General features: G+C 39.2%; 1 protein-coding gene and 1 long non-coding RNA gene across 2 annotated transcripts; both read left to right on the top strand.

Moving 5' to 3' along the window:
* Positions 1-1,794: 1,794 nt before the first annotated feature.
* LOC131221277 (uncharacterized) lies at positions 1,795-2,954 on the top strand. The gene is made up of 2 exons (XR_009159170.1): positions 1,795-2,226; positions 2,584-2,954. It is a non-coding gene; the product is annotated as an uncharacterized LOC131221277 (long non-coding RNA).
* A 624-nt stretch (positions 2,955-3,578) lies between these two features.
* LOC131220030 (uncharacterized) lies at positions 3,579-5,805 on the top strand. Its single transcript, XM_058215008.1, has 5 exons — positions 3,579-3,708; positions 3,808-3,879; positions 5,127-5,294; positions 5,384-5,458; positions 5,620-5,805. The coding sequence occupies exons 2-5, from the start codon at positions 3,850-3,852 to the stop codon at positions 5,803-5,805; spliced, it is 459 nt and encodes a 152-aa protein (XP_058070991.1). The 5' UTR covers positions 3,579-3,708; positions 3,808-3,849.
* Positions 5,806-23,235: the final 17,430 nt, after the last annotated feature.

Raw genomic sequence — 23,235 nt, 5'->3', positions numbered from 1 at the left:
GATCAACATACCACCGAGGAATTCAAGAGGGCAAGCGTAAGGAATAAAGTCAATCGGGCCAAGCTAAAAGGACTTGCTTGTCTTGGGAGGCGCAGCATGGCTGTTACTCGCCATAAGATGGTATGTATTTAATAATAGATATTATAGTTTAAAAATAAATATAAATTTGAATTATCATTCATCTAAATCTATTAATGATGTGTATTTGAATGATATGTAATGTGCCAAAGGCGATGAAGAAGAATCTTACCTCTGATGCTAAGATAGGTAGATGTGAAGTCTTCTTAAGAGCCCAAACAAGAAAGGACAAGTAAGTGCATCCCTCGTACCACTAATTAGTACCCTTATGAAAAGCCTGTGTATTACTTTAAATTCTATAACATTCATTTGTATTTTTCACAGGAAAAATTAGATGAGCTCTATAGTAGCAATCTTGCTTCTAGGATGACCGGCGTGGATGATGCCTTTACAGAGGTACTAATAAAATTTAAAAATTACATAATTTTTATGGTAATTATGAATATCCTAATAACTTGATTTACAATGTTTTACAGTTGGTTGGTTTTGACAGTAAAGGGCGAATGTGAGGTCTAGTTGCTCGATAAGCAAGACAGGACTGAAGAAGTCAGCCCCTACTTGTTTAAAGGTAGAGAATGTGACAAAAGAAAAAGAGGGCCTAACTCAAGAGATATTTGAGATGAAGAAATCATTGGTTGGTCTAACTCAAGAGTTTTTAGAGATGAAGAAAATGTGGGTGGATATACAGAAAGAGGGACAGTATACTCAAAATGTCTCATCACCAACAGTCGCTAAATCTACTCAGGCATCGTCGGTATGTAAGTATAAATTTTTTACTATATTGAGCTTACAATTATATTATAAATGCTAACAATACCAATGCCATTTTATATGTAAATGCGGCCAGATATTATATATATCAGTAAGAGATGCGACTTGCTTGGTTTTGAAAAATGTGGTGTAGTTGCTCGTGGTCAAGTACACAAAGTTAATTCAAATGCAACTGTCCATTGCGAACCATTGGAGGATGGAGCTTTTGTTGTTGTCCTGATTGAGGTTATACAACCCAACGCTCCTTTGTGGAAAGAAGATGGGTTCGCATCTACACTTGGAGAGGCCGGTCCGGGATCATTCATACAATGGGAGAAGGAGGCTTTGAGAATTCAATAATTTGAACAAATTTGGTACTCTATAATTGAACATGTATAGTGTGCATGTTTTTGAACTAATTTGGCACCCTATAGTTTGACATAGTTATAGTCTGCATGTTCTTTCTAGTTACACTAGATGTTAGTTGATTTATTTATTTATTTAAATATTGAATGAATTTTGTACTCTATATTTGAACTTATTTATAGTCTTAGGCTCCATTTGGTCATCACATTAATATTTATGAAAATAATTTTTTTTTTTTTTAAAACCAAATGGAGCGTAAGCCCTTTTTTAACTCCGCTAATGCAACTCCTTGCATTGCCATCCCAAGCCCGGGTAAAGGAGGAGGGAGAAGGGCTTTAGAATGAGATCATTAACTATGGAGGAGATCCTGAAAGTGCAGTGAGTATCTCTGGTTTTATGGTTTTACTTGTACATTCCTGTATTGATTACTTAAGCATGACGGTTATGCGCATTCTTTTAGGTGGATATTGCATGTGGGAGGATTAGAGCTGCATATTTCAGATTCAAGTATTTGGTACGTCTCTTGTCAATAGTTATCATTGTTGTTACAGTTATTCATTAAGTGTCAGGTTTTCAGGTGAGATGAACAAGTTTCCATCAATTTGGCTCTTTATTTTTAATAATAAAAATTTAAAATTTATTATTGCTACTGCAGGCTATTGGTCTTTGTATGCCAACTGCTTGTTGCTGCTTTATTACATGGATGCCCCTAGTGGGGTTACTTCTAATAAAATAGCATTCATGATATAGTGGGAAATGTAAGGTGTCTGATTTGTTGTGAGAAGCTTATTGAATCAGGGACTGGTCCTGACCTATTTTTATGGGCGGTTTGTTACCAACCGGTACAAGAAGTCTAGCCCATGATGTCATCACGGTATAGCAAGTGGATGCAATGATCAAATAAGTATTTGATCTGTTGACCAGGGCAGATGTCATGGTCCAGTGGCTCAACAGGCTTATCGCCAAATGGGTTTTCAGGGAGCTGAACCATTTTGGCTGCTGGTTCCAATCCTGATCAAGATCACTCAAGAGGTTCTTTCTTAATGGTTTTTTTTTTCAGTGGCCTGACCTGTTTCGCTGGCTGGCCCCATTCATGGGTTCTAAAGCTCTAAAACCTTAATTTATACTAATGATAAATAATGAGCAGAATGATATTGGAATATCTTTCTTGTTTTTTTGTTGCCTATGTTATTTCATCAGTGTGTGCATCATCCACTCAGTTCAAAAGGAGTGGATTGGATTGAATTTTTCAGTCGTTAGGATGAACATGTTGGACTGTGTGCTCTGCTTAATGAAGCTTTGCTGTTTGGCTGCATTGATTAATGTTGTGTATTGGTCATTCCTTGCTAAATTGTTTTCTGAATAATGGAATTTGGTGATTCAATGCAGTGGAAGAAGAAGCGTATGAGGAGGCTGAAGAGAAAGCGTCGAAAGATGAGGTAGAGATCCAAGTAGAGAGTCTTGACAGACAAATGGTGGGTCAGGTATCTCTCCGACTAGACCCTCATCATCCTGCCAATTTGTGGTTAGGTAGAGATTTTTGCTTATTCCCACTTACCTATCATTGGGTTTTGAGGATACTCGAGGAGATCTACCTAGAAACCATATGGTCTGTTTTTAGTTTCATGTTTTGCAGTTTTAGATTCAGACTTTGTACTGGTGTAGCTGGTCGATCAGTTGTTGTTTGGACCCCTTAAAGAGATTCTTGGAGTTAATATCACCTCTTGTGGGGTGGCTATCTTTCTTTTTGAAGTTTGTTATATTGCCTCATGGTAAGTCTTTGGGCGATCTGGAAGGAGTAATAAAATATATACTTCTATCTGAAATTGGTGTAATCTAACCTGCAGTCTTTAGTTTCATTAGTAAATTCAAGCTGGAAACATCTATCAGTTGAGAAGTGTTAATCAAAGATTCAAACTCTATGACAACCATATAAAAACTTGCATGTCTCATTGAAATTGAGGAGAATTTTAATTTAAAATTTTCTATTCTTGGTTTTTATATGTTTTATATGGTAGATATGAGTGGAGCCCATGTCTTAAGACTTTGATTTGATGAAGCCCACCACGATGCTTAAGGGTGAACATTGTGGCCATTTGAGATTTTAGTACATGGTGGTCCATTCGATAAACCAAACTGTGGGCCTGACATGTGCTGAATCCCATGCATTGGCAATATTAGGCATGCTCATGAGTAGGACATGAATAATTCTTCATCTGAAAATGCACATCATTTTGAGTTGGTTTAGTTACATTTCGTTCCCATATGTGAATCCATCCATGTTTTGTAGGTGAAGAGCGATTTGTAAAAAGAATCTCGGCTGCAAGGACAGTGAAGCTGTCCATCACCACTCATATCATTTTTGTTATCTTTATGTTTCTTCATCTTTGGCTTATTTTTTGGCGTATTTTAGTTAAATGTCTTTCTTCCCTTAGAGAATGCTAGATCAGGCTGAAGTTGTGGAGAAATCTTCAACATTAACACTACACAAATCTGTCACTGGGGATCCAATATGTACATTATGTCCATGTCTTTTCTTTAATGCTAGTCCAAATCCCTTTCATAATCAATTGTTCTTAATGGAACTTCTGTTTTTGTTTCTCTATCCTCTAGCCTTTACTTATCCAGGTCAGGTTGTTCTACAATGGTTGTGCTATGAAGGGTACATTGCTTGTCAATAAAAAGGTTTCATTTTTGTTTTCATTTTTTTCCATCGATTTTTATGTGAAACTTCTAAAGATAATGTGAGATTTTGGTTAAGACCATTATTAACACTTGCCTGATTGGTGTGGACAGAGCTGAAAGTTAAGATGCAGCAGGACTCTAATTACAGTGGGTTTCTTGGAATTGTTGAAGGTAATTGCTTTCTTGTATCTTGGTTTAAGATACTATGTGTGTTGAATATAATTTAATGAATGGTATCAACTATATAAATCCTTGAATTGGTGCAATTTGGTAATGGATCCATGCTAATTAGCGGCCCACCTCTTTAATGATATCTGGCCTAAAAATTGCACTGATTAGAAGTTCATAACCATCTGTCCATCGCCTGTTTTGAAATGTTGAGAAAAGTTTAGAGAAACCATCTACAAAACTGGTCTATAGATCAAATGGTTGAAAATATCCAATCACTGGAACTTTTGACCATTGACCATCATGAGGTGGCCATTAGGATTGATTAGCACATTTGCTAATCTTATAAACAGTAACATTGATCCGAACGTCATCCAGTCTCATATCTTTTGTTTGTTCACTAACCAATTGATGCTTTCCTTTATTTCATGGGGCATTTAGGAGCTTTTAACTCTTCCAATCTGTAGGTTCACTCATAGACCACCATGCATCTTTCTTCTTGCTTTAGTCACATATGCATGAAATAGCATTGGTGCAACTTGCAAGCCAATAAGATGCCATTTGAATTTGGCCAATGTTGAAAATGGAACCCACATTAGGACATGTTGGGGAAGGTGGCAAACTGTGGAAAAAAATACAAATTCCCCTGATGTGAGAATTTCCTCTGTTTAAGAAACCAAAAATGGGGGGGATTTGATTTCCTTTTCCTAGCCTTTCCTCAAAAACAAGTAAAACTATTTCCCAAAACAAGAACATGTTAGATGTAGATTTCCATGGTTACAAGAGACGGGTCTCACTGTATGACCATCAACCTTTTAACATATCCATGGAAACAACACTAATGGATAAACAATGGATTTACTGTTGGATTCTGCAATTATCCATCTCCTGAGCATTTCACATGGTTTTTCCATGTCATATTTTGGATTCTTTCTATTCATAGGAGTTCTCCATTTCCATGTTCACGTCAGCTTGTTTTTTTACTCTAGTGAATTGTGCTGACCTTGGGAATCGGGAGCATCAGATGTAACCCATCTTTTTTGGCATTTCTAATCAATTGATATTTTGCTTTGAGACAGGTCAGTCATCATCCAATGATTGTTGCATGCCACCGTGAAGGTAGAGGACAGAAATTTTGGGGAGACAGTAATCTAAAAAGCAAATTTTGGGTTCGTTCAAACCAGCTTGATCCTGTTGGTTTTCTAACTCTCGAGTTTGATGATGGTGAAGTTTTTCAATGGAGTAAGGTATGAAAATCATGAATGAAAATAGTAACATTTTTTTCCTCATGGGGTTCAAGCCGAAATGTGTATTTCTTTTTTATTTTTTCCTTTAGGTCACAACTTTTGTGTTCTACCAATCACCAATCACCAAAACTTGGACTGTTCCCTTTCAGGAGATAATTGATATGGTGAGACCATTCCTTTTGTGTCAATTTCATTCCTCTTTGAGTTTTTATTAATTCGTTGAGAAAAAAAGAAAAGAAAATGGTCATACATGATGCACTTCTTTCACTTTGTCTTTTTTCCCCCAATGGTCATTCTGATTTATGAATGCCATGACTATTTATAGGATGATGGAATATATGAAGCTGTTGCAGGAAGTGACCTTATCATTACTAGAGTTGCATTTCGAGACAACTCTTCAAAGCACTATATAAATGATCGTGGAAGTAATTTTACAAAGGTCACTAAGAAATTGAAAGGAAAAGGAGTAGACTTGGACAATTGTAATTTCAGCATTATTATAATTGAATGAATCAATGATTGTAATTGATTGTAATTGAATGAATGAATGATTGTAATTGAATGAATGAATGATTATGCAGGTGGTAATTGAATGAACAAATGATTATAATTGTTTTTTAAATGTAGACAATAGCTATGGATATTGACCGTGCCTATTATTAAATTCGACATATAACTGCTACGGATTATATCTGTAGCTATTGTAATCTATGGCTACGGATTAAATCCGTAGCCATAGATATAACTGCTATAGATTATATATGTATGTACTTTTCGTTGCAGATATAACTGTTGTTATCTATAGCTATAGAGTAGATCCGTAGCCATAGGTTTTTGACCTATTGTTATGGCACCTATGACTACAGTCGTGCTACGGACTAAAACCGTAGCCACAGGTCTATGGCTATGGCTTTTATCCGTAGCCTTTGCCCAATTTTCTGGTAGTGTTCGGACTGACCAATGCGCCCGTGGTATTCATGCAGTTGATGAACGAGGTCTTTCGCCTCATATATCGATCAGTTTGTTATGTTGTTCATCGACGACATCCTGATTTATTCGAGCACCATGAGGAGCATGTACAACATTTGGAGGTTACCTTGCCGACCCTCCGCGCACATCAGCTCTATGCGAAGCTGGAGAAGTGTAAGTTCTGGCAGGATAAGGTGAAGTTCCTCGGTCATGTGGTGACGAGGGAGGGCGTCGCAGTGGACCCCTCGAAGATTGATGCAGTGCTTCAGTGGGGCTAGCCCACGAACGCATCCGAAATAAGCAGTTTTCTTAGTTTGGTGGGCTACTACCGGCTTTTCATTGAGGGCTTCTCCCTTATTACAGCCCCATTGACTAGGTTGACTCGGAAGGGTACAGAGTTTGTTTGGAGCGACACATGTGAACAGGCATTCGCAGAGCTGAAGGACCGTCTGATGTCCGCACCTGTCCTCACTCTTCCCTCTAGGAGTGATGGATTCGTAGTTTTTACCAATGCCTCGCATATTAGTTTGGGTGTTGTCCTGATGCAGCATGGAAAACCGGTGGCCTTCGCATTTCGCCAACTCAAGGTCCATGAGCTGAACTACCCCACGCACTATTTGGAGCTGGCAGCATTCGTCTTCGCACTGAAGGTGTGGAGGCACTATCTCTATGGGGTTAGGTTCGAGCTCTTCTCCGACCACAAGAGCTTAAAGTACCTATTCTCTCAGTCTGAGCTAAATATGAGGCAGAGGCGTTGGATGAAGCTCTTGAAGGATTATGATTTTGATCTCCAGTACCACCCAGGGAAGACAAACGTGGTGGCAGATGCTCTCAACCGTCAGCCGTGAGGCCTGGTGGCACACTTGATGATTCAGGAGTGGAGGATGTTTAAGGATGCGGTAGCATATGATTTTGATTCGATCTGAAGTCTTTTATCATGCAGTTATCTAGCCTGTCGATTCAACCCTCTCTTGTCGTAAGGGTGATCGAGGCTCAATAGGCTGATGAGTCGTTACAGAGTTATAGGGCTGAGGCAGCATCTGAGAGTCAGTCAGAGTGGCAGATTGGTACTGATGGTGGACTTCACTTCAGAGGTCAATTATGTGTCCCGAATATTCTTAAGCTACACAGAGATCTTATGACCGAGGCACATCGATCACGATTTTCTATCCACCCTGGCTTGACGAAGATGTCTCGAGACATGAGGTGACAGTATTTTTGGGCAGCGATGAAGCGTCAGATCGTTAGTTTTGTGGCAGAGTGTGAAACATGGCAGCATGCCAAGGCCGATCATCAGAGACCCCCTGGTCCATTGTAGCCGTTGAGCATCTCGACGTGGAAGTGGGAGAACGTGTCGACAGATTTCATTATGGGCTTGCCAAGGACTCAGCGCAGACATGACACCATCTGGGTTGCTGTGGATCGTCTGACGAAGTTAGCACATTTTCTTTTAATTCGTGCGATTTGGTCTATGGACCGGCTTACGAGGTTATTCATTGAGGAGATTGTGAGACTGCATGGCATTCCAGTCTCGACCATTTCTGACCGAGACCCGAGGTTCACGTCTTAGTTTTGGGAGAGCTTTCATAGAGCGATGGAGTCTGTTTTACAGCTCAGCACCGCGTATCATCCGCAGACCGATGGCCAAACTAAGAGGGTCAACCAGATCCTTGAGGATATGCTTCGGGCCTACTTGATTAATTTCGGGGGTAGCTGGGATGAGCATCTGCGATTGGCTGAGTTCGCATACAACAACAGCTATCAGGTGACCATTGGCATGACTCCTTTTCAGGCACTATATGACAGACCATGCAGATCACCGAGTTGTTGGACCGAGAGGTTGGAGAGCGTCATCTCCTAGGTCCCAAGCTTGTGCAACAGACATCAGAGATATCGATATCATCAAACAGAAGATGCGCACAGCTTAGAGCCGGCAGAAGAGTTTTGCTGATCGCTGCGTCATCCCTTGGAGTTTGGTGTAGGGGACCATGTGTATCTCAAGGTCTCACCCATGAAGGGTGTGGTTCATTTTGGAGCGAAGGGTAAGCTTACACTAAGATTCATACGACCTTTTGAAATCACTTGGCGCGTTGGCGCTGTGGCCTATCGGCTTGCCTTGCCATCTCAGTTGTCTGGCGTCCACAACATTTTTCATGTCTCTATGCGGAGGAAGTGTGGGTCAGACATCGTTCCTATTATTGATTTGCAGCCGTTAGAGGTTCATGAGGATGCTTCTTATATTGAGCAGTTAGTTTGTATCCTTGATCAGAAGGAGCAGGTCCTCTGGACCAAGGTCATTCTGTTAGTGAAGGTTCAATGGGGTCACCATTCTGTTGAGGAGGCTTCTTGGAAGCGCGAGGTCGAGATTTGAGAGAGCTATCCCCATCTTTTTGATGATTGATTATGTGTTATATTTTGTATGCTGTCTCCGATTTTATATGATGGTACTGTGTTTTCCTCTCTCTTTATGAGTTATGTCTATTTTTGCGATTGTGTAAATTTCAAGGACGAAATTTCTATTAGGAGGGGAGAGCTATAAGGCCCGTATCTTAGTCTGTATAATTTCGTAGATTCTCGCGATCCTCCCTGTCAAATTTTGGTGACCTATGACCCGTAATCGATGTTTACGCGTGACCCTGAGTCGCACCCTGTCAACCTGAGTCAACTCAACCCGAGACTTGTACCCTAGCGATCGCGCTGTCGCCGCAGTTCCAACGCCATGTCTCAAGCACCAAGGTGATACCCAGGCTAGGAGCTATGGGCCCGTGCTATCTCGAGGAAACGCTATGTATTTGCTGAGTCCAAGAGAGGAATCTCTACAAAATATCCCATCAAGGGTTAAGTACAAGTCAAGTACACACATCACTCACCGCATCACAACCCATACCTCTGTTACACAATAACCCCAAAACTCAACATTTCCATCTCATCTCCTCTCTCTCTCTCTCCCATCCATCACTCCATCCCATCTTCTCTCTCTCTCTCTCTTATTTCTCCCTTCGCTTCCAAGTAATCTAAAAAAACCAATGTCCAAGCATTTCTAAGCTCTAAAAGAGCCAAGTGTAGCCCACTTCCTAACCCTCTCATCTCCCATCTCAACCCTCCATACTTCATCATCTTCCATCAAGATCAAAGCTAAGGAGTTTGGCGTTCCATCAGACCAAGAAGATCAACAATGGATGAGCTCGGATCTATATTTCGATATTTTTTAATGATTTAAGGGCCCACAGATGGTGGGACCCACCTTGATGTATGCTTTGTATCAGAGAAGGGCCCATAGTGGCAGGGCCCCTCCATCATCACCGATCTCTCTCTCCCTCTATCTCTCTCTTTGATGATAGAATGTGGCCCATGGGATGTATCGGATCCACACCATACATGTGCGTGACCACCACGATATATGTGTTCATCTATGTCGTCCGTCCAGCGACATTAGAGCCACTGGACTAGCGTCAGCATTTGTGGGACCCATGCATGATCTATGTATTTTTATCCATGCTAGTGGGCAGCATGGGCCCCACACGTGCAGAACCCCACCGTGATGTATGTGCCATCTGCACCATCCATTTGGATGGTGCTGTGAGGGACACCAAGAAGTATGGGTTTTATCCTGACCATCCAGCCACCCAGACGCGGTCGTGAACCCCACCATTGATGTACGTGTTTCATCCATCCATACATCTAGGTGGGAGGCATCATAAAGCATGTGCTTCATCATCAGCCATCCATCTGGATGCTGCTGGACATCCGTCCAGCAGTTGTGAAGGCGTTTTGGGTTGGACGTGGCCCACCTCTACTGGATTTGATCCACACCATCCGTTGCCCAGACGTGGGGCCTCACCTTGATGGATGTGTTGAAATCCAACCTTCCAGCCACTGTGGGACCCCTGTGGTATGTGTTATCCCCACACCGTTCATCCATGGGGCCCACTTGCAGTATATGTGGGTCTATCACGAGGTATGTGTTACATATCCACTGTCCAGCTTGCTAGACGGTGGGAACCCACCTCACGTATGCCTTCTATCCACGCTGCCCATTCGTGAACAGGACGAGGGACCCACCCACACATATTGCACGTGTGGGGTGGGGCCCACCTTGGGGTATGTATTGTATCTACATCGTCCAGCGTGGGATGGTGCCGGGCACACTGTGAAGTATGTGTTTTATTCTGGCTGTTCATCGGTGCTGGATGTGGCTCACCATGGTGTAGTGTTTCATCCATGCCCAACGTGGCCTGCCTCTTCTAGACTTGATCTACACCGTTCGTCCAGATGGTAGGACACCACGTGGACCCTCCTTGATTGATGTAATGTATTCCACACCATTCGTCTGGACAGTGTGCCGTGTAGCACACCTTGATGTATGTATTTTTAGCCACGCTGTCCACTCCGTTTGCTGGACAGGTGTGGCCCACCATAATGTATGCATTGTATTCTCACCATCCAGATGGTGAGACCCACTTTGATGTACTTCACAGCCATGCCATCCATCTATTTTGGTTGCCACGTGAGGTCCAGATGATATGTTTGGGACCCACTTGGGATGTGCAGGGCCCATCTTAATGTGGTGTTTCTGTGGTCCGTTTGGTGAGCCCAAAAAGTGATGTGTTCGAGGCCCAATGTGATGTATTCAAGGCCCATGGGAGAGGCCCAATGTGATGTATTCAAGGCCCATGGGTGAGGCCCAATGTGATGTATTCGAGGCCCATTGTGATGTATTCGAGGCCCATAGGACGTGGCCATTATGTTATATTTGAGGCCCTTGTATAAAGCCCAATGCGATGTATGTGAGGCCCATGAGTGAGGCCTAATGTGATGTATGTGTGGCCCGTTACGTTGTGTATGAATCTCTTGTGTGGGCCACTCCTTGGGAGCAATATTGGTTAAATGTCGACATTGATGGGTAATGATGGTTAAATGTCCTCATTGTGACCTTCTATTAGGCCTTGTTAAGCCCATTCATATCATTCTCTCAGTGGGTTGACCCTAATTATTGGGCCTCATTTGCATGATCCATTTATTCTCATTGGGCTATCCAAAGATGTTGGGCACACATCGGTTGTAATTAGGATTAATTCTTTTATTTTGGAGTCCATCTAGGACTCATTTGGGCCCCCTAGAGCATCTGGTAGGGCTATATAATAGTATGGAGAAGGAACCCTTTTCGGATCCTTAGGCTTTGGGTAGGCCACTTAGGCCCAACCTTGATATAAGAGGGGGGTACATCTTCATCATATAACATGCTTAGTATAGCCCCATGATTCATGCCCCATACGCATCATATGTATGCTTGATATGAGGAGTGATTGATCATAGCACATGCCATTAGGTAGATTGTTATGGGACTCCCTGATAAGGGGAGTTGTCCACATCAGCGCGCGATACGCGCATGATTGCTGTATGAATGGATGGCGTGATTCATACATCTCGCATTGTGTGACATGAATACTGTACGCCCTAGTGACATCGGGGTTGTAGCCTCCACAGGCATATCATGGTTGGCAGGATTGGACATCGAAAATCTTATTCTACATGGAGTGTTATAAATGTCTCTGGTAAAATTCTCTAAACCCTTATGGTACCAGGAGGTTGCTCCAGCGTCTAGACTGGGTGGATGTATAAGCACCGAGTGCCGAATACCAGGAGGCCGCGCTTTCCACTGTGTCGTAGTTGGTTGGAAGGGGGTGTGGCCTTATCCACTCGAGAGGAGGGGACAAAGCTAGGTTGAGTTTGACTAGCTCGAGGAATAGGTCCACTATCGATGAGCCGGGCTAGATATTGGTACGCGGATAGTGAGGTCTCTTTCACTTACCTTGTTACACGTGACGGGGCGGCAATCCGGTTTGGAGTGTACTAGACCATGGTGATATTCCAGAGTTGAACTGTATTGATATGTGGACCTAGCCTGAGGATTAACATGCTTGAGTTGCATCTTGCATCACATGGCATTAGTATGGCCGACATCATTCATACCTTGCATCGCATAGCCTTGATATGGCTGATAGTATTCATGCCTTGCATTGTATAGCCTTGGTATGGCTGATAGTATTCATGGATTCACTAGTATATTCTGCATTACTCTGATATTGTTTAATTATATTACTACCTCACGCACACACTTACACTACCCTCTAAGCTTTCTATAAGCTTATTCACGACCGTTGGGTGCAGGTGACGTTGGATCGCAGCACTGCTGAGGCAGGAGGACGTAACAGATCATCATGGAGCTTTTGTATATCTTTGTATTTCCCTTTCCGTGTTGTACTTATAAGTTTTTTATCATAGTGGAAATGTGATGGTGTTGTCGGTTGTTGTTTGTGGGTTTTGCTTAGTTATACTTATTACGAATCAAATTCATGTTGAAAATCCTCCTCGTAGGATCCCAGGATCAGAACTTGATGTATGAGCACTGGGAGCCGAAAGCGGGGTACTACGGAGGCTGTCAGCGCCGAATTTGGCGATCAAAAATTTTGTGAGCCCGGTTTTCGAGTTTGGGGCGTGACATGTAAGGCTACACCTGTAAGTGCTATAGTTTATATCCCTGTCTGTTGTCAAATTTGTGGTGCCAAAATCACTGTTATATATAACTTGCATAAGTGAAGCTCTCTCAAGGATCAACATTCATAAACAAGCAAAGCTCACAAGTACAAGGATCAATCTTGAATGCAAGAACTGCTCACAAGACAAGACTCAAGCTGCAATGCTCACAAGACAAGACTCAAGCTGCAAGACTTCAAGAAGAGTACAAGGCAGTTTGTAAAGAACTCAAGACACTTTCAAGATTGAGCTACATCAAGATTTCAAGATTGAACTACATCAAGACTTCAAGGCTCATACTTCAAGGTCACTAGTTCCTAATGTTTCAATGTCCTTACTTCATGGTTGAGGTTTGACTGACCTTAGGTTGACCTTAGAAGTAGGTCATTTTGGATACATAATCGAATGTTATTTTACATAAGTTTGGTCTGTTCTTCGACTAGTCCTAGGTTTTCTTCGACTAGTCCTAGAGTTGCTTCGACCAGTCTAAGAAATTCCTCGATCAGTCGTGAGTTTGTTACAAATTTCGGATAAAATCTGTTAGGCTTCGACTAGTCCAGGAATCTGTTCGACCAGTCGAAGGAACAGTGTCGACTGCATCTTCGACCAGTCGAAAATCTTCGACTCAAAATCCAGCGATGTTTTACAGGTTCTTCGACCTGTCGAAGGTGACCTACGACCAGTCGAAGGAGACCTTCGACCAGTCGTAGAACGGTCAAAGCTTATCGCGCCTGATTTTTCAAATATCTGTTATTGCTTCGACTAGTCGAAGAGCTCCCTAGACCAGTCAAAGACGCGATCTGCTCACCTATAAATAGGGCACGAATCTCAGAAGAAATCATTAAATTAATTAGTCCATTCAAGCCAATCTTCATCGAACTTCTGAGAGATAATTCTATGCTCCATCTAAGCTAAGTGTGCTTATTTAATATTCTCTTTCCTTAGCTTTTTTAATTGATTTTGTTTCTGTTATTCCAATCTAATTTGATAAGAGGAATTGTTATTCCCTTTCTTTGGAATCAAAATCAATTAAGGCAAGCCCTATTTGGTTTAATTTAAAATCTATTAGAATTAGAACCATTGTAATTGAGTACTGGACATTGAACTTGGACATTCAATCATCTACTCTGATTTGGTTCTACCGAGCTGCTACAACGAAGGAGATAATCAGGTATTTTACATTTAATTGTAAATTCCTTTCTGTTTTAGTTTCTTTCAAGATTTGCCAGAAAAATCTTGTTGTATTGGTTATCTGAGGAGAGCCAGGAAAACTCAGAAGTGGGGTTTTTTAATTGTGTAAGCCCATAGACAAAAACATAATTGTAAAGGTTTTGGGTGAACCTGGGAAAACCTATTTTGTTAGTGAACGCTAATATCCCCTGTGTGAGGATATTAGGAGTGGAGTAGCATTCTGTGTGGCTGTTGTTTAACAGTTGGTGAACACACAGGCGAACCACTATAATCCCTTATGTTGTGGTTGAATGATTTATACTTCTGATCTTTAATTATTCTTTTGTGGGATGTATGTATGGTGGTGAATGTTGTAATCATTTAATTCAAGCATTGTGAGAATTTTGTAATAGTTTAGAATTTATTTTCTGCTATTCCTTTATCAGCTTGATATTCAATTTCCTTTAAAAGTTGTTCCAGCAAAGTTGCCCTGCCATTTTTATGGTGTATGGCTGTCCCTAGAACAATACATTTGTGATTACAATTTATTTCAATTCAGTTTGTATTTATTTCTGTATTCCTCTTCGGTTTGAGATTTGATACAAAGATCTTTCTAGAAATAAGGTTGTCCTACCATAAACTCTGGTTTTTGGTGTAAGGTTGTCCTTAGAACAACATTTGTATCAACCTCTCAAGATCTGAATTTTGAGGTTATTTTACTTTCTTGCATTGTGATTTATTTTGGCTATCATATTCTTTTTAATTCCGCTGTTATAAGTTTTATTTGGCATTGTCCTATTCACCCTCCCCCCCTCTAGGACATATAGCTAGGCCTTTTCAAGTGGTATCAGAGCCTAATAGCTCTCTTTTAATTCTTGGATTTAATTACTGAGCTAACGATTTAAGCTATTTAAGATGTTAAATTTTGATAGCCTTTCAGTCACAAGGCCTCCACCCTTTAATGGCTCCAACTATGCCTATTGGAAAGCCAGAATGAGGATCTTCCTCAAATCAATGGATGAAAATGTGTGGCAAGCCACAGTGACTAAATAGAAACCTCCTATCATGGAAGTTACTGGGGTTAATGGTTCAAAATCTATGAAAGTCACACCATATTACCAATAGACCACTCTTCAGAAAAGTGAGAGTAGTGCAAATGCTAAAGCACTAAATGCAATTACTTGCGCACTATCACCGGATGAGTTCAAAAGAATCATTTCCTGTGATACTGCAAAGCAAGCTTGGGATATATTAGAAATGACACACGAGGGTACTACAATTGTCAAAAAATCTAAAGTCCAACTCCTCATAACCAGATTTGAAGAAATTCATATGGAGGAAAATGAAATGTTTATGGACTTTTACACTAGATTGAATGACATTGTAAACTCAATGTGGGGTCTTGACAATAAAATCCCAGAATGTAAAGTGTGTGCAAAAATATTACGCTCACTTCCTGAACGGTTCAATTCTAAAGTAACCGCGATCCAGGAACTTCGTGATACGGATAATATGAGGGTAGAAGAACTAGTTGGTTTTCTACAAACCTATGAGTTAAACTTTAAAGCTCCTAAAGGTAAATCTATCGCACTAAAATCTTCTAAATGTAATTCAGAAGAAAATTCTGATTCAGAAGATGATACAGCTCTTTTAGCTAAGAAATTTTACAAGATTTTCAAAAGCAAGAAAAGGGTTGATTTTCAAAAATCAAATGATAAAAAGAAGTTTAGACCCAAATCTCGAAAATCTTTAAAAGATAGTCAATGTTACAACTGTCAAGAATATGGGCACTTAGCAAATAGATGTCCTAAAAGGGACAAACCCAAGAAGAAGGGTATGTTGGCTACATGGGATGAATCATCCGATTCTGAAGGTTCTCCTGAATCAGAAGATTATGAAACTGAGTCGGGCAATGAGGTTAAAGCTCTTATGACTCTAGCTAAATTCACATTCTCAGATAATGACTCAACAAGTGAAGAAAATCTGAGTAGTGAATGTGAAAATGAAGATGATCTTCAAGACGCTTACAATGCCCTGTATAAGGAAAGTTATAAAATTGCTGTTAAACTTAAACTTCAAAAAGAAAAGTTTTCTAAACTCAAAAATTATTTTGAATCACTTGTCTTAGAGAAATCACAAATTTCAGATTGTTTTGAAAAATCAAAATGCGATTTGGAATTCAAAAACTCCCTAATTATTGATTTAAAATCTGAAATTGAGAAACTTAAAACTGAAGTATCTTCTCTTCTGAGTCTAAAGGACACATGGAAATATGCCCAAGGTGATCCAAAGTTAGAGAAACTTTTATTCGAATTAAGAAAATGTGGCGATCTATCCGGGTTGGGCTATAATAAAAATCTACCTCCTAAACAAAAGTATACTCCTCCTATGTTTGTTAAAGGAGAGTCCTCAAACTCAAAAGGGAAAAGTACTTATCAAGATTTTTCTAGAAATTCAAAAACTTTTCAAAAACCAGGATCCAGCCATGTCACCTTTAATCAGAAACGAAATCCACTAGCTGAAAAGATAGTTGATTTACTCAAGGAGCTCTTAAAATCTAACTCTATAGGTCATTCCTACAAATATACACAAAAGAAGACCAACTATGTTCCTAAACCCAAAACAGTTATGAAATGGGTTCCTAAAGTTACCTGCTTGGTTGCTCACACTGCTTTCAAAGCAACAAGTCATTCAAAGTGGTACCTAGACAATGGATGCTCCAGGCATATGACAGGTGACAAAGCTTTATTCACGGATCTAAAAGATATGACTGATGGTTCAGTCACATTTGGTGATGGTAGCAACTGCAAGATTATAGGCCAAGGTACGGTTCAACTTTTTAATCTTCATGTGTTTAAAAATATTTTATATGTTGAAGGCTTAAAACATAACTTGCTTAGTATATCTCAAATATGTGATAATAACCATAATGTTCGGTTTTCTAATCAAAGCTGTGAGATACTAAATAATAAGGGTTCTGTAATATTAACTGGATGTAGAACATCTGAAAATTGCTATATTATTAGCGAATCCAGCTCATCTAATCAAACATGTTACATGGTGCATACAGACGAGACTGATTTATGGCACAAACGTCTTGGACATGTACATTATCAAAATTTATATAGATTGAGCAAACGAGAACTTATAAGAGGTTTACCCAAACTTCAGAAATCAGATAAAATATGTGGTGAGTGCCAGATAGGCAAACAAACAAAGAACTCACACAAAAAGGTGAATTCAAATACCACATCAAGACCACTCGAACTTCTCCACATGGATCTGATAGGACCTACCAGAACAGAAAGTTGTGGTGGAAAAAAGTATATCCTGGTAATAGTTGATGATTTTACCAGATTCACTTGGGTAGTCTTCTTAAGGGATAAATCTGAAACCCTTAAAGAAGTAAGAAAAGTTTTCAAAAGGATTCAAACTGAAAAATCTTCTCAAATCAGTAAAATTCGTAGTGATCATGGATCTGAATTTGAGAATAGCAATTTTGAGAAGTTTTGTACCGACCAAGGAATATTACATGAATTCTCTGCTCCCAAAACTCCACAACAAAATGGAATTGTAGAAAGAAAGAATAGGGTGCTTCAAGAAATGGCTAATGTCATGTTGAATAGCATGAAGCTCTCTAAAAATCTTTGGGCTGAAGCAGTCAACACAGCTTACTATATTATTATCCGAGTCTACACTAGCAAAGATAATAATAAAACGGCTTACGAATTGTGGTTCAATAAAAAGCCTACTGTTAAATACTTTCGAGTTTTTGGCAGCAAGTGCTATATTTTACGTGATTGTGAAAATTTGGAAAAATTCGATACGAAGAGTGATGAAGGTATTTTTCTAGGATATTCCTTAAACAGTCGAGCTTATAGGGTTTTGAACAAAAGGACTGGTGTGATTCAAGAATCCATTAATGTTGTCATTGATGATCACTTAAACACGCCAATTTCTAATTCAGATAATGATGAAGTACTAATCATTGATAAACCTGATACTTCATCGAATCAGACTGATTCTGAGTTGAGGACTGTTAAAGATCATCCAACCACATAAATTCTTGGAAACTCTCTCACCGGTGTTCGCACCCGTAGACAACTTGAGGATATATGTAATTATGTACGTTTTACATCCTAAATAGAACCATCTAACGTAAAAGAAGCTCTTGCTGATGAAAAATGGATTGTTGCGATGTAAGAAGAACTCAACCAATTCGTAAGAAATGATGTTTGGTATCTCGTACCAAGACCTAAAGATAAACACATCATTGGAACAAAATGGATTTTCAAAAATAAGTCTGACGAGTGTGGAAATATAATTAGAAACAAGGCTAGACTAGTGGTACAAGGTTATACTCAAATTGAAGGGATTGATTTCGATGAAACTTTTGCACCAGTAACACGTCTTGAATCTATCAGACTATTTATATCCATTGCATGTTTTAGAAAGATAAAGATCTATCAGATGGATGTGAAAAGTGCTTTTCTAAATGGCGATTTACATGAAGAAGTCTATGTTGAACAGCCAATGGGTTTTGAAGATTCCAAAAATACTGATTATGTATATCGGCTTAAAAAGACACTTTATGGATTAAAACAAGCACCTAGGGCATGGTATGAGAAACTAACGAAATTTCTTCTAAGTCATAATTTTTAAATGGGATCTGTTGATAAAACTCTGTTTGTTAAAAAACATAATGATCATATCTTAATGGTGCAGATTTATGTTGATGATATCATTTATGGATCAACTTGTACTGACTTGACTACTGAGTTTGTAGATTTGATGATATCACAGTTTGAAATGAGCATGGTTGGGGAATTGACTTATTTCCTTGGATTGCAAGTAAAGCAACAGCCTGAAGGAATATTCATTTCTTAATCTAAGTATGCTTTGAATCTAATCAAGAGATTTGGATTTGAGAATGGCAAGAATTTCGATACTCCTAAGAGTACTACCCTGAAACTCTCAAAAGACTCTAATGGTAAAAATGTTGACTCAAAACTTTATCGGAGTATGATTGATAGTTTGTTATATTTAACTGCTAGTAGACCTGATATTTCTCTAAGTTTTGGTATTTGCGCAAGATATCAATCTGATCCAAAAGAATCTCACTTGATTCCTCTGTCAAGCAATTATTAGATATGTCAGCAAGATCTGTAAATCTCGGTCTCTGGTATCCTCATGAGACTAGTGTCTAATTAGCTGGGTACTTGGCTGACTGGGCCGGTAATCTAGATGATAGAAAATCAACCGGTGGTGGTTGTTTTTACATTGGAAATTGTCTAGTTTCTGGTTTAGTAAGAAACAAAATTCTATATCACTTTCAATAGATGAATACATCGCAGCTGGTAATGCATGTACACAGCTTGTTTGGATGCAACGAATGCTAAGTGATTATGGAATTAAACAGGATTCGATGATATTACATTGTGATAATTCCAGTGCGATAAATATTTTAAAAAATCCTATTCAGCATTCTCGTACTAAGCACATTGACATTAGATTTCATTATATAAGGGAATTAGTAGAAGAAAAAGTTATATCTTTAGAATATATTCCTACCGAAGATCAACGAGCTGACATTTTCACAAAACCTCTCGATAAAAGCAGGTTCAAAAAGATAAAATTTGATCTTGGCATGTGCATTTTAAAATGATTATTTATGCCTACTTGTATTATAGTGTATATATTTGCTAGATTGAATTCTAATTTTTGTATAATTTGCAAGAAATATGAATTTTTGGGCATTCTTCAACCTGTCGTGAGTATACTCGACCAGTCGACCTTCGACCGGTCGTAGATATCCACAACCAGTCGTAGAACTCGGGAATCACTTAAATTTGGAGATTTTTTGCTTTCTTCCTCATTTTGTTTTTCTTCTCTAAGGAGCCGTGCTTCGACTTGTCGAACCCATCTTTCATGTTCTTCAAGGTTAGTGTTCCAAATCACATTTTTCTTGCTGATTTATGTCTAAATTGTTTTCTTTTCAAGCTTTAAGCTTTCTATTTTGGATTTCATTGAGATTTGGGGTTTGGATTTTGAAAAATCTGTTTTGAGTAAACCTACTTCTCAATCCTTTGCAACTTCTTATTTCCTTGATATCCTTGTTGCAAATGGCTTCTAGAGGTAGAAAAACTACTTCCCGTGGTCCTTCTTCTTCCTCCAGACCGTCCACTATCTCTAAGCGTCATCTTCTTGTTCCCAATGATGATCCATCATATGTTAGGGACATTAGATTACGTAATGTTATTGTTGAACATCCTGTTGATGTTAATCATATTGCACCTTTTGACATCCTTCCTATGCTTAAAGCTGTAGGTTGGGTTAACTTATTACATTGGGGTGGGCCTGCATACCGGTCCATTGCCCAATCCATGTTTGCATGTATTACAGGATAATTTAACTTTTAAAATATCTACTAGAGAAGGGCCTTTTGACATTGATCGTCATTTAATTTCAGCCCTTATGGACATTCCTGTGAATGATGAGGGTATTCCTATCCATAACTTAACTGATAAACCCTCAATGTCTGAAAAACGCATGCTCACTAGAGATTTGTGCAACATGGATGTTCAATGGACACAAAAAGGGAATGCACTTCCTGTAAGGTATTTGTTACCCAAGTACAGAATTCTCCACAAAATCTTTGTGTCTAATCTGTATCCTCGTTCGGGTAATAAATCTGACTTGACTTCGTTTATGGTTCGTGTTATCCATGCTATTTCCAATGGTACTCAGATTTGTTTACCATCCTTAATCTGTCATTTCATTCTTCAGTTTAGACTCCATCCTGGTCATAGTGACATTCCTTTTGCCTATTTAATGACTGTATTGGCTACACATATGTTAGTCGATATGCCGGTTGATGAGGCACCAATCCATCATCTGATCTTCAACAATACTAATATCAATAAGATGAAGCTGGATCTACTTCCTGAATAAGGTGGTGGTGGTGGTGGTGGTCATGAAGAAGCTGGTGATGACATTAATATGGATGACATTTTTGAGGAACTGGATTCTGACTCAACAAATGATCCAGATTTTGTACCATCTGATGTTGATGCTCGTCTGAGTGCATTAAGGATAAAGTTGAGAATATAAATGTAAAGTTGGAAAACATGTCTGTTGCTCATGATTTACAATTCAAGTACATGGGTAAATATCTTAGGCGATTGAACAAAGGCATGCACCAACTTGATCCCTCTATTCCTGCTCCGTCATCTAGTTCTGGTTCTGACTAGTTTATATGAGACTTCTGGTCTGTAATAACTTTATAACTTAGCACTTGGTTGACTGATTTTGAGTTGGATACTATCTATGTTTTATGCTGGATATTTATTCTATGTGAAGCTATGCTGAGTATCTCTATCTCTGTTTTACTGTACTCTCATAACTCCTCATGTTTACTCTCATATATCCCTTTATTTAGTTCTCCTTTATTGTTGTTTCCTTTGTCATATTGTGACAAAAAGGGGGAGAATGGTTTGTTCTTATTTAATGTGATTGTGAGAGGAGTAGCATTGGTTATGTTACTCAGGGGGAGTATGTTTGAACTAGTTGAATGAAACTGGTTGAATGTTGAATGTTGAATATTGAATATTGATTTGCAGGTAAGCCAGTTTATATGACCTAGTTCATAACTCTTTAACCAGTTGTTTTACTTTATGTTTACCTTGGTTATGTGTTTTGTCACTAATTTGACAAAGGGGAAGATTGTAAGTGTTATAGTTTATATCCCTGTCTGTTGTCAAATTTGTGGTGCCAAAATCACTGTTATATATAACTTGCATAAGTGAAGCTCTCTCAAGGATCAACATTCATAAACAAGCAAAGCTCACAAGTACAAGGATCAATCTTGAATGCAAGAACTGTTCACAAGACAAGACTCAAGTTGCAATGCTCACAAGACAAGACTCAAGCTGCAAGACTTCAAGAAGAGTACAAGGCAGTTTGTAAAGAACTCAAGACACTTTCAAGATTGAGCTACATCAAGATTTCAAGATTGAACTACATCAAGACTTCAAGGCTCATACTTCAAGGTCACTAGTTCCTAATGTTTCAATGTCCTTACTTCATGGTTGAGGTTTGACTGACCTTAGGTTGACCTTAGAAATAGGTCATTTTGGATACATAAGTCGAATGTTATTTTACATAAGTTTGGTCTGTTCTTCGACTAGTCCTAGGTTTTCTTCGACTAGTCCTAGAGTTGCTTCGACCAGTCTAAGAAATTCCTCGATCAGTCGTGAGTTTGTTACAAATTTCGGATAAAATCTGTTAGGCTTCGACTAGTCCAGGAATCTGTTCGACCAATCGAAGGAACAGTGTCGACTGCATCTTCGACTAGTCGAAAATCTTCGACTCAAAATCCAGCGATGTTTTATAGGTTCTTTGACCTGTCGAAGGAAACCTTCGACCAGTCGAAGGTGACCTTCGACCAGTCGTAGAACGGTCAAAGCTTATCACACCTAATTTTTCAAATATCTATTATTGCTTCGACTAGTCGAAGAGCTCCCTAGACCAGTCGAAGACACGATCTACTCACCTATAAATAGGGCACGAATCTCAGAAGAAATCATTGAATTAATTAGTCCATTCAAGCCAATCTTCGTCGAACTTCTGAGAGATAATTCTGTGCTCCATCTAAGCTAAGTGTGCTTATTTAATATTCTCTTTCCTTAGCTTTATTTAATTGATTTTGTTTCTGCTACTCCAATCTAATTTGATAAGAGGAATTGTTATTCCCTTTCTTTGAAATCAAAATCAATTAAGGCAAGCTCTATTTGGTTTAATTTAAAATCTATTAGAATTAAAACCATTGTAATTGAGTACTAGACATTGAACTTGGACATTCAATCATCTACTTTGATTTGGTTCTACCGGGCTGCTACAACGAAAGAGATAATCAGGTATTTTACATTTAATTGTAAATTTCTTTCTATTTTGGTTTCTTTCAAGATTTGCCAGAAAAAGCTTGTTGTATTGGTTATCTGAGGAGAGCCAGGAAAACTCAAAAGTGGGGTTTTTTAATTGTGTAAGCCCACAGACAAAGACACAATTGTAAAGGTTTTGGGTGAACCTGGGAAAATCTATTTTGTTAGTGAACACTAATATCCCCTGTGTGAGGATATTAGGAGTGGAGTAGCGTTCTGTGTGGCTGTTGTTTAACAGTTAGTGAACACAGGCGAACCACTATAATCCCTTGTGTTGTGGTTGAATGATTTATACTTCTGATCTTTAATTATTCTTTTGTGGGATG

The sequence above is a fragment of the Magnolia sinica genome, chromosome 12, assembly GCF_029962835.1.
Source record: "Magnolia sinica isolate HGM2019 chromosome 12, MsV1, whole genome shotgun sequence".
NCBI classification, from domain to species: domain Eukaryota; kingdom Viridiplantae; phylum Streptophyta; class Magnoliopsida; order Magnoliales; family Magnoliaceae; genus Magnolia; species Magnolia sinica.
The sequence above is the reverse complement of the archived record's forward strand: the minus strand, read 5'-3'. Positions and strand labels throughout refer to the sequence as shown.